The sequence below is a fragment of the Rhinoderma darwinii genome, chromosome 6 (assembly GCF_050947455.1).
Source record: "Rhinoderma darwinii isolate aRhiDar2 chromosome 6, aRhiDar2.hap1, whole genome shotgun sequence".
Classification (NCBI taxonomy): domain Eukaryota; kingdom Metazoa; phylum Chordata; class Amphibia; order Anura; family Rhinodermatidae; genus Rhinoderma; species Rhinoderma darwinii.
Window position 1 is genome coordinate 6579361 of NC_134692.1, and position 13243 is coordinate 6592603.

The window sequence follows — 13243 nt, forward strand, 5'->3', positions numbered from 1 at the left end:
TACATCCTGTATTATACTCCAGAGCTGCACTCACTATTCTGCTGGTGGAGTCACTGTGTACATACATTACTTATTCTGTACTGATCCTGAGTTACATCCTGTATTATACTCCAGAGCTGCACTCACTATTCTGCTGGTGGAGTCACTGTGTACATACATTACATTACAAACAGTCAGCAAGCTTGTTGTCAGACACTCCCCTAACAGCTTAGCTGAGCTCCTGTTGTAAGGGGGGGGGGTTGGGGGCAGTCCATTTTTCCATATAAGAGGTAGCTGTACAAAGCCTTAGGTGTAGAAATGAAACTACCCATAATGTAAATCATCTGTGCAGACAACGAATCAGCGAGGATAGCCGGGAGATTTTAGCTGTGAAGCTTCCAAAATTGTGGCATTTCAGGCTTTAATAATTAGTGAGTTTCTTGTTTAATTGCTGCCATCTTATATGTCCAAGTGCAAATCAGTTACACTGCGGTGACATCAGCTCGAAAATAGAGAAGCACAAGTTGTAAAAACACAAAGAGAAATTATTTTGCACCATTTGAATAATAACCTTTCAGAAGTCGCGGCGGCAAGATAACATAATGAGCACAATTTAACAAATGGTGGCGGCTCCGAGCGGATTTATCTGGTGATTTGTTCTGTGTGGGAGGAAGGAGAAGATTTCAAAGTTAAATGTTTACATTTTTTTCTCTTAATCTACATTAAAAAAATTATATGTCAGACGCTTTTTGCTTTATAAATGTCACAAACTGCACAATAAACCTAGAACCCCTAAAAGTTACTTTAATGAGGAGTAACAGAGGAGCTGAAACAAGTTCAAGCCCGGAAATATCCACAGAATAGACCCTTTTAAAGGGGACCTGACGCTGTTTTTTTTTTTTTTTATGGGTGTGGATAGGAAAAATATTGTATAGACATTTGATTTTACAATCATAGATTTGTTTTCTCTTTGTATTCATTTATAGTAAAAAAAAAAAATACAAAAAAAAACTGAGTTTGGATTGTGTCAGAATTTGGAGTTTGTGGGTGTGGCCATTGCTGCAGCCAATCACACAAAACCTGCTGGCAAGCCCTGTACACTGCAAAGACTCTATTATAACTGAGCATGTGCAGGTTTAACAAGTGCTGTAGGCGGAGGGGGGGGGGGGGGAGGCTGTGATTCAAATAATTAGGCTTATTTAATGACCAGAATGTAGAAGGATGTAGGTCATCATTATATCAGTAAGCTCCAAATTTTTGACCTATGAAAACATTTTAATCCAAAAAGAATACAGTAGGATAGATAGATAGATAGATAGATAGATAGATAGATAGATAGATAGATATGAGATAGATATGAGATAGATAGATAGATAGATAGATAGATAGATAGATAGATAGATAGATAGATAGATAGATAGATAGATAGATAGATAGATAGATAGATAGATAGATAGATAGATAGATAGATATGAGATAGATAGATAGATAGATATGAGATAGATAGATAGATAGATAGATAGATAGATAGATAGATAGATAGATAGATAGATAGATAGATAGATAGATAGATAGATAGATAGATAGATAGATAGATAGATAGATATGAGATAGATAGATATGAGATAGATAGATATGAGATAGATAGATAGATAGATAGATAGATAGATAGATAGATAGATAGATAGATAGATAGATAGATAGATAGATATGAGATAGATAGATAGATAGATAGATAGATAGATAGATAGATAGATAGATAGATAGATAGATAGATAGATATGAGATAGATAGATAGATAGATAGATAGATAGATAGATAGATAGATAGATAGATAGATAGATAGATAGATAGATAGATAGATATGAGATAGATAGATATGAGATAGATAGATATGAGATAGATAGATAGATAGATAGATAGATAGATAGATAGATAGATAGATAGATAGATAGATAGATAGATAGATAGATAGATAGATATGAGATAGATATGAGATAGATAGATAGATAGATAGATAGATAGATAGATAGATAGATAGATAGATAGATAGATAGATAGATATGAGATAGATAGATAGATAGATATGAGATAGATAGATAGATAGATATGAGATAGATAGATATGAGATAGATAGATAGATAGATAGATAGATAGATAGATAGATAGATAGATAGATAGATAGATAGATAGATAGATAGATAGATAGATAGATAGATAGATAGATAGATAGATAGATAGAAAGATAGATAGATAGATAGATAGATAGATATGAGATAGATAGATATGAGATAGATAGATAGATAGATAGATAGATAGATAGATAGATAGATAGATAGATAGATAGATAGATAGATAGATAGATAGATAGATAGATAGATAGATAGATAGATAGAATGTTAGTAAGTAAACAGACTGATGAAAATAAATATTGATTATTGTATTGATTGTTTCCACTTTGCAGCTCCCTACCAGGTCACCTTTTCATTTGATGTGGGGACGGGGCCCCTGGAGGTTTCTTTACAATCAGTCACGGCTCTGAGTGACGGTCAGTGGCATCACGTCCGGGCTGAGAGAAATATTAAAGAAACCAGGCTCATTGTGGATGAGCAGCCAAGAAAATTAGTGCAGAGTCCGTCTGATGGACGAGTCCGTGTCCAGCTCAACACTCAGCTGTATGTTGGTGAGTGGAGGTCTCTTGTTTTCTGCAGCGTGGCAACCTGAAGCCACAGATTTATTCCTCACAATCTTTTCTTCCGGCCCTTGTTTTATGTCCTGAAGTTCTATGTAAGGCTTCGTTCACATCTCCTTTGGGGTCCCGTTCTGACGTTCCGTTGGAGGTTTCCGTCAGAACGGGACCCTGAGCAGACACAAGCTGACACCGATGGAAACCAGAGGTTTCCGTTTCCATCACCGTTGATTTCAATGGTGACTGATCCAGGGCCCATGGTTTCCGTTTGTGTCTGTTGTGCAACGGACCCGTCGTTTTGCCAGAAGCAATAGCACCCGGGCAAAGATTCAGTTTGGCTTCCCCCCCCCCCCCACCCAAACCTCTTTCCTGACATTTCTTCCCCCTTGCCATGTTTGCATTTTCTTCCAAACCATGAGATATAATATTTGTTTACTTTTTTCTATGTAACTCGAGTATAAAACTATTTGTACATTTTACAAGCAATATATTCATATAAGGGAGTTACCATAACAAGTAAAAGAAAATACATTAAAGAGATCACTGCCGGACTAAAACAGATTGTATAACCGAAGCTAATGAGAATATATGGTGACATCATGAACAGCCTCCTCTTGTAGATAGTGCCACCCCCCCCCCTTGTAGTTAGTGCCACACACCCCCTTGTAGTTAGTGCCGCCAGCCCCCTGGAGATAGTGCCACACCCCCTTGTAGATAGTGCCATACAGCCCCGTGTAAATGGTGCCACACTCCTGCCCCATGTAGATAGTGCCACCCCTGTAGATAGTGCCACACAGCCCACCTTGTAGATAGTGCCACATACCCCCTCATAGATAAAGCCGCACAGCCCCCCTTGTAGATATTGCCACACAGCCCCCCTTGTAGATAAAGCCACAAAGCCCCCCTTGTAGATAGTGCTACACCTCCCTCCCTTCATCTAGATATTGCCATTGGAGCTCCCTCTAGGATTGGAAACGACGACCAGAGCATTGCCGACACTCTGGCCGGGGACTTCTCTCCTGGAGGAGCCCCTGATGTCCCTGTACTTATATGGACAGTGATGTCAGGGGCTACCTTCAGGAGCAGAATCCCAGGCCATAGCATCGACAACGCTCTGGCTGGGGATTCTGCTCCAGGATGCAGATACAATTGAATATGGTAGTTGCCAGGATAGTAATTTGCTGGGACTGTCTCAGTAAATTCGGGAAAGTTCCAGCAAATTCGGGACTGTTGGCAACTATACCCGTGCCATCAGCCCAGCTCCCTGCCTTCCTTCCTTCCTAATTGTGCCTGGGTCACATGCCCTGCCTGCCCCCCTAGATACGCCCCTGACTAAAATGGCGCATTACATGAAAAATTAAAACTAATGTTATTGGAAGCTAAGAAGTAACTTTGCTTCCTCTAGGAGGGACATCATCCAGACAAAGAGGCTTTGTGGGTTGTATACGTTCTCTCAAGATAAATGGACAATCCCTGGACCTGGAAGAAAAAGCCAGGATGACCCTGGGGATCAGGCCGGGATGCCCGGGCCACTGTAGCAGCTACGGAAACTTATGTCACAACAACGGGAAGTGTGTGGAGAAACGCAACGGATACATCTGCGACTGCACCAACTCCGCCTTTGAAGGACCCTATTGTAAAAAAGGTGAGAGGCTACACGGCAGGAATAAGATGGTGGGACATGAAGCTTTTCCATATATTGTTACCTGTTTAGAGAGCCCCTTCTTGTTTGAGGGAGCTCCCGATGATGCGGCTGCAGGGGGAGGGGGTCAGCGGTTATGGTGGAGGCAGCAGCTGTATTACATGGCTCCTTACTGCTATGGTCCCCCTCCCCTATATTAATTCAGAAGGAAAAGGGTTTGGTATAACCAGGCAGGGACAGATGGGTGACAACCAGGATGGCTGCCTTAAGAGTCACCTCAGAGGTTGTCACCCATCCTCTCTAGAGTCCTGATTGGTACATTTCCTTTTTTATGTTACTTATATTTTGCATTAAATGTAACTATAGGCTGCAGTCAATGTCGAAGGTTTTACAATGTACATAAAATCTGCGATTAGTAAAATACCCCGGGCACAAGTCTTATGCCAATGATTTCTATATAATTTATATCTGTGTATTTTTTAAAATGTTGTTTTCCTTTTTTCTGTGGCTGTTCTAGAAGTTTCTGCTATGTTTGAAGCTGGAACCTCGGTCACATATATTTTCCAGGAGCCGTATCCAGTATCCAGGAACAAAAGCGCTTCATCTTCAGCCATATATGCCGATACCGTCATATCAAGGGAGAATATTGCCTTCAGCTTTCTGACAGCTCAGGCACCAAGCATACTACTTTACGTGACCTCAGTTTACCAGGATTACCTAGCTGTAATGCTCTGCAGAAATGGTAAGTGCGACCCCTACCAGCCGTTTATATGATACATGTTACTTTGTAAATATATAGATTACTTATCCTGTATTGATCCTGAGTGAGCTGCACTCACTATTCTGCTGGTGGAGTCACTGTGTACATACATTACATTACTTATCCAGTATTGATCCTGAGTTACATCCTGTATTATACTCCAGAGCTGCACTCACTATTCTGCTGGTGGGGTCACTGTGTACATACATTACTTATCCTGTACTGATCCTGAGTTATATCCTGTATTATACTCCAGAGCTGCACTCACTATTCTGCTGGTGGAGTCACTGTGTACATACATTACATTACTTATCCTGTACTGATCCTGAGTTACATCCTGTATTATACTCCAGAGCTGCACTCACTATTCTGCTAGTGGTGTTACTGTGTACATACATTACATTACTTATCTGTACTGATCATGAGTTACATCCTGTATTATACTCCAGAGCTGCACTCACTATTTTGCTGATGGAGTCACTGTGTACATACATTACATTACTTATCCTGTACTGATCCTGAGTTATATCCTGTATTATACTCCAGAGCTGCACTCACTATTTTGCTGGTGGAGTCACTGTGTACATACATTACATTACTTATCCTGTACTGATCCTGAGTTACATCCTGTATTATACTTCAGAGCTGCGCTCAGTATTCTGCTGGTGGAGTCACTATGCACATACATTACATTACGTATCCTGTACTGATCCAGAGTTACAGCCTGTATTATGCTCCAGAGCTGCACTCACTATTCTGCTGGTGGAGTCACTGTGTACATACATTACATTACTTACCCTGTACTGATCCTGAGTTACATCCTGTATTATGCTCCAGAGCTGCACTCACTTTTCTGCTAGTGGAGTCACTGTGTACATACATTACTTATCCTGTACTGATCCTGAGTTACATCCTGTATTATACTCCAGAGCTGCACTCACTATTCTGCTGGTGGAGTCACTGTGTACATACATTACATTACTTATCTTGTACTGATCCTGAGTTATATCCTGTATTATACCCCAGAGCTGTACTCACTATTCTGCTGGTGGAGTCACTGTGTACGTACATTACATTACTTATCCTGTACTGATCCTGAGTTACATCCTATATTATAATCCAGAGCTGCACTCACTATTCTGCTGGTGGAGTCGCTGTGTACATACATTACATTACTGATCCTGTACTGATCCTGAGTTACAGCCTGTATTATGCTGCAGAGCTGCACTCACTATTCTACTGGAGGAGTCAATGTGTACGTACATTACATAACTTATCCTAAAAGGCTCCTCTGCCCCATAAAAATACACCAGTATTATAAATGCCACATGGTAGGTGAGTGGGCCCCCTTACAGATATTTGATCACGGCCCATGAGCTTCAAGCGACATTTCCGGGGACATGACTATGAGAGTTAAGAAAGCATTTAATTCTCTATAAACTCAGTAACTGTGTAACAAAAACAGTTCTCCATGGCAGCCAAAATGACTGACTGTATTCCCCAGTTACAACAGGAAGAGCAGCTCTGGAGCATTGAACTGCTACTCCAGCAAGTGACATAGAATCATTTATTAGGGCTTGCTCAGGATTAGAAAAACATGGCAGCTCGGCTTCATTAAAGAGCACACATGATGAGCTGCAATACCACACACAACCCATGGACAATTGTGGTGCTGTTTTTGAAATAAAGTAGCCATGTTTATCTAATCGTAGACAATCCCTTTATTAAGATTTGTTATGTGGATGGAGGGGTAAGCAGTCTAATGACATAAGGTTATATCTCCAGATTAGCAGCGGAGATGTTGGTTTTCCTTCATCACTGGGGTCCCACGTCCGGTGAAGTGACATGTCCAGCAGTGCGCCCGCTGCTTGTTTGTCCCGCTGCAGCACGATACATTCATATTGGTTTTCAGCGGCGTTTTAGCCGAGCGAGCGCTGAAGACCCAGCGGCTTGTGGTTTATGAGATAAACATGTTAACTGAGAAGTTGATTATCCCATCAGCCGGTCGGACTGAGACCGCGCTCGTAATGTGATAAACAAACCGCTCGGCTCATTTGTTTTTCTGACAATTTACTCACTTTTTGAGTCAGAATTAAAAAGCGCCGGATGAGCTGCAGATCTGCTCTTTTATATCAACAGCTGCCGCTCCGACGAGCAAATGTAAGAAAATCAAGTCCCTTGGGGGAAAACACTAATTAAGAAACAGGTTCCCTTCCCAGCTGCTCAGATGGCGACACTTCTTACTCCCCATTTATTTATTTTTTATTTTTTTTATTTCATGGAAACATCAAGGCTGCAGAGCTGCAATCTGAGGTTTCCAGCACGTGACCGTTAAAGTGGTGCACGCCGGGGGCGCAACAAAGATCCTGGACCCCAATGCAAATCTGTAACAGTACCCCCACCTACAATGTGCCGTTTATAATTCTGGGGTCTTCTTATTCAGTATGGGCCCCCCTCAGGCACCAGCGCTCAGCAGGCGTGACCTCTACCTCTGCACTCCATATAGCTATGACCACGGTGGAGTGGAATTTCTTAAGGAGCCCGACACCGGACCGTTCATATGTTTTTTTTAAAAAAAATTTGAAATCACTACGGCCCAACTATCAAATGATAAATGGACCAATTTGCCCCGCAAAATGGCGCGAGTGAAGTGCGCCAAATTTTAAGTCACTTTTTAGGAGTGTTTTGTTACAGCTTTGACAGTTTTAGAAAATGGTTCACAGTGGGCGTGGCCAAAAGTTGCCCAAATTTATTACAGAAGTGTGCAATATGTTTTTCTGCAAAATTTGAATGTACATGTTCACCAGCCATAAGGTCATGATTGGAGAAAAGCTTCGACTGGTTGCACCAAATTTATAATTTGCGTTTTTTCTGTGACGGAGTTGTAAAGTGTTGTTAGTATGACACCATTGTGACATGTCCCCTGGGTGGCAATATAATTGAGACAAAATCGAAGCAAAAAGTATTTATTCCAATTCACATTGGCCCACATCTACTAAACAGTTGACATCATTTTTTCGGCATAAACTGCACCAGAAAAAGTAGCAAACACGACGTGCGACAAATCTGCTGTCAAATTTGTGATTTTTAGAACGTGATAAGAAAAGTAGGTGTGATCTCCAAGGAGACAAGGTCAAATTTCTTAAGTTAATGAAGTGGAAAAGACAAAATCAACTGCAACACATAGCATTGCACCTTCTGAAATTTGGCGCAGATAATTCCAGCTATCATTTTTTTCCACTTTTTCTGTCCAGTACTGGTCTTTCCTAAGGGCTCATTCACACAACTAATGCATATATTCCAACCACCTCGTTCTTCATGAAAATGTCTCGCAAAACGAATTAAGAAAAGGGTGGGGTTAATGCAAATTAGGGTGTTTCTGGAATGTTTTGTGGGAGTTCCTGGGTAAATTGGGGGGGGGGGGTCTTCAAATTTTGGCAGGTGCGTTAATACACCCCAGTAATACAGCATCCGGTTGAACATGCCGTGATGTTTTTCCATATAAATCCCCAATGAGAATCCTGAGTATGAAATCCTAGGCAGATGTTGGTATGGTCCATGGCCGGCTCCGGGCGCAGTATTGCGGCTCCGTACAACACATCTATAATACGGCCGTGTACATGAGCTCTTATAGGCCATGGGTGATATTATTAGTCGCCTCACATATACAGTCTCGTTGTATGATAACAGTGGGGTGTGTTTTATCTGTCCTGGGACGTATTTCAGGGTGACTGGCGGCCGGGATTGCTGCCTGTGATGTGTTGTAGACAGAATCACGTAAATCACCACAAAGCGTCTGTAAGTAAAGCACAGAATCTTGTGCCGCACTGATAACTGCCGGCGTCTGACCTCGCCGCTTTAATTACATTTTACCTTAATTATTCTTCATTAGGACTCATTAAGATTCCGCACTCAGAAATGTTAGAAATAAATTAAAATCACATTCTTCATCATTGTCAGTGCAGCGGTTCTTCATCCCACATCCATCTGCCCAACCGAGGAGGTGAGAAAAGAAGAAGAAGATGAAGAAGACGAAGATGAAGAAGAAGACGAAGATGAAGAAGAAGTCTAAGAAGACGATGACGAAGAAGGCGATGAAGAAGATGAAGAAGATGAAGAAGAAGATGAAGAAGACTAAGAAGAAGAAGACGAAGAAGAAGACTAAGAAAAAGAAGAGCAAGACGATGACGAAGAAAGTGATGAAGAAGATGAAGAAGAAAAAGAAGAAGACGAAGAAGATGAAGAAGATGAAGATGAAGAAGAAGACTAAGAAAAAGAAGAAGACGATGATGAAGAAGGCGAAGAAGATGAAGATGAAGAAAACGAAGATGAAGAAGAAGAAGACGATGACGAAGAAGGCGAAGAAGAAGATGAAGAACAAAAAGAAGATGAAGAAGACAAAAGAAGAAGAAAAAGACGATGAAGAAGATGAAGAAGAAGGCGAAGAAGAAGAGGTTATTCTTATAGGGCAACCAGTGAGACACCCCATCTGAATAATCAAGGTTATTCCCATAAAAATCTTGCATTACTAAATCAGCAAGCCCCACCTGAAATACTTTGTTCTGCTGGAGATCCTGCTCCATCCACTATGTAACTCTCTGTTTATGACCTCCCTCAAGATCAGCACATTCCTCTCCTGAAATACACTGTGCTGCTGGGAGATTCTGCTCCTCAAACTATGTGACTCTCAATATGTGACCTCCTTCAAGATCAGCACACTCCTGTCCTGAAATGCTCTGTGCTTCTGGAGACACTCTTTTCCCTATGTAACTCTCAGCCTGTGACCTCCCTAAAGATCAGTGCATTCCTCTCCTGAAATACTCTGTGCTGCTGGAACCCTTCTTCTTTCCCTATCTGTGACCTCCCACAAAATCAGCACATTCATCTTCTGAAATACTCTGTTCTGCTGGGCACCCAACTCCTTCCACTATGTACCCCTCAGTCTGTGACCTCCCAAGTGATCAGCACATTCATCTCCTGAAATACTCTGTGCTGCTCGCAGAGACTGTTTCTTCCACTATAAGAAAAACCACAGATCTGGAATACAGTCTTAAAGGGGTATACACCAGAAGAAGTGATCGCATATTTCTAGGATATTCCCATCTCATTCATTTCCATAGAGAAGATCTCAAACTGAACTCTCCCTCTTGTGGGAACAAAGACACCCCTCATGCTCAAATATGTGGGTGCCCAGCATTTTATAAGGGGTAACCCCATTTTCTACACTGACCATAATTCATTCTAGATCAGTAGAAGAAACCGATGATGCACAGGTCCCCCCCCACCCCCACCCAAGCCCCCAACGTGAGGATCCGCACCAAGAATAAATGTCATTATTAAACACAGAAATAATTTCTCTGCTGAACTTCCTAATGTTGTTACAATGTAACAGGATTGATTAACCCCGGCCCCTCCCCCATTTATAGCGCTACGTTGCAAGTAGCTTGAGTAAACAGAATGCGCTGCAATTTACATTCATTGAATCCACAGAGCAGGAAACAAAGGATTGAAACTCTGATTCCAATCTATTTTGGGGAGAGCAGCACAGCCGCATGCGGTCTTTGGCGCCATTAATATCTGAGCGACGCACGACGTTGTAAGGTGGGCGGCTGGGAGTTCGATTTTGTCACTATGGAGAACACTGAGAAATCATTTTTTAACAATGTAGCTTTGGTATTCTTAAAGGCTGACTCCATTTAGATACTGAGCTTTTTCGGTATAACCCCGCACCCCAGGCCTCACCCCTATATTACTTGTCATCTGCCCTATATTCCTATTTTCGGCCTCTGTCCCTCCAGCTTATGCAATGACTGGCACCATCTTTCTGCTTTCTGTCTGTATTATGGGCGGTGCCCGGTGCCGGTGACCACAGATCGATGTCTATGACATGCAGAGAAATGGTGGTCACCGGTACAGGAAGTCATTAATAGCTGAGGAGGAGGTCTCGGAAAATGCTCTTCACCTGGGATCAGGATCTATTATTCTTATTAGAAGACAGAAAAGGGGTTCACATATCTTCCAGACATTTTGAGTCACATTCTGTTTGGTTTTCCATTCTCATCCAAAGCATTTAAAATACTTGTAGGTTTCATTGTAACTTCTTATCCGATTAGAGCTTGATCCGCTGTGCTGCATTGTGGGAGATGTAGCGAAGCCTGAAAACAAAAAACAAAAACCTGCACTAAACTTCAGTACGTTACACTAAACGAGGATGCAAAGACTGAGAGTTTAGCTAAACTCTTGGGGTATGTTCACACGCTTAGCAAAAAAAATAATCTGAAAATACGGAAAAACGGACGAAAATAAACAGTGTGAACAAACCCTTATGGATGTGTCTGTCAGCATAGCATGGATGTAGCTGGAGAATAACATGACACTAAGGGCCTGTTCACATCAGCGTTGGCTTTCGGTTCCGGGGTTCCGTCTGAGGTTTCCGTCGGGAAAACCCCGCAACGGAAAGTCAAACTGAAACCACAGCTTCCGTTTCCGTCACTATTGGTATCAGTGGTGACGGAAATATTGCTAATGGTTTCCGTTCGTCACCATTCTGGCAGGTTTCCGTTTTTCCGACGGAATTAATAGCGCAGTCAACTCCGCTATTGATTCCGTCGTTAAAACGGAAACCACCCGGAATGGTGACGAACAGAAACCATTAGCAATATTTCCGTCACCATTGATAACAATAGTGACGGAAACGGAAGCTCACCCGACGGAAACCTCCGACGGAACCCCGGAACGGAAAGCCAACGCTGATGTGAACAGGCCCTTATTCAAGATAGGTATTTAGGAAATTGGTTACTATTCTAGGTAAAATGTAACATTGTATTCCAGCGCAGGGCTAAACTATTCCTGACATACGGAGGCGTTTTGCTCGGCTGGATGTTGCATCACAGAATTATTTTATTTTCACCGTTTATCGGCTTCTAAAGAGATTAAAAATAATAATAAAAAACTAAACAGGACTAAAAAAAAAAAAAAAAAGTAAGATTTGATTTTGTGGAGAAAATAATGGCATTTCCTGCTGCGGTGAGAGACTGAACGCAACCCGGAGATCCATGAACAATTGGATCCTTCCCTGTCAGCGCAGAGCTCCACGTGGAGGTGTCAGTGAGGGGGATTTCTTTTTACCCCCCCCCCATCCTAAAAAAAAGAAATCCTCATCTGGTAAAGCTGATGACCAATTTGTCTTCAGATGTGACTGTGGATATTGCTTCTTTGTAGACGGGTTGCATTACTTTATTGTGTTCTGTTCAGATGGACATGCATTGTATACTGGCCCGGCAATGCTTTGTATACTGGCCCGGCAATGCTTTGTATACTGGCCTACCAATGCATTGTATACTGGCCCGGCAATGCTTTGTATACTGGCCGGGCAATGCTTTGTATACTGGCCCGGCAATGCTTTGTATATTGGGCGGTGTTTGCTTTGTATACGGTCCAGGATAAACTCTGTATTGGCCAAGTCATGTGTATTGTATTGGCCTACCAAAGGTTTATTGGGAAGCTGGCCGCAATATAAAATGTGTACACAGGCTAGGTTCTGCTTTGTATACTGGCCAATATATACTCCCTACTCTGGTCCTGCTGTGTACACTAGCCAGGCTATGCTTCATAAATTCGGCAGGCTATACTTTGTATTCTAGTTGGATTATGCCTTGTATTCTAGTTGGATTATGCCTTGTATTCTAGTTGGATTATGCCTTGTATTCTAGTCCAGGCTATACTTTATATAATAACAGGACTATGCTTTGTATGCTAGCCAGATTATGTTTTGATTACTAACCAGTCTATGCCCTGTATTCTAGTCGGACTGGTTACTATTCCGTCTATGTTTTGTATACTGACCAGGCTATGCTTTGTATAATTCTCATGCTATGCTTTGTATACTGACCAGGCTATGCTTTGTATAATTCTCATGCTATGCTTTGTATACTGGCCAGGCTATGCTTTGTATACTGACCAGGCTATGCTTTGCATATTTGTCATGCTATGCTCTGTATACTGACCAGGCTATGCTTTGTATAATTCTCATGCTATGCTCTGTATACTGGCCAGGCTATGCTTTGTATGCTGACTTGGCTATGCTTTGTATACTGACCAGGCTATGCTTTGTATATTTGTCATGCTATGCTCTGTATACAGGCCAGGCTATGCTTTGTATACTGACTTGGCT

General features: G+C 41.8%; 1 protein-coding gene across 1 annotated transcript in view; it reads left to right on the forward strand.

The window, feature by feature from the left end:
* The window catches only part of CNTNAP5 (contactin associated protein family member 5), a 393202-nt gene that overhangs the window by 326699 nt on the left and 53260 nt on the right, over window positions 1-13243 (forward strand). Inside the window, exons 17-19 of the mRNA XM_075829064.1 lie at window positions 2444-2662; window positions 4074-4313; window positions 4828-5052. Of these exons, the coding sequence (XP_075685179.1) occupies window positions 2444-2662; window positions 4074-4313; window positions 4828-5052 (684 nt within the window). The remainder of the gene's footprint in view (window positions 1-2443; window positions 2663-4073; window positions 4314-4827; window positions 5053-13243) is intronic.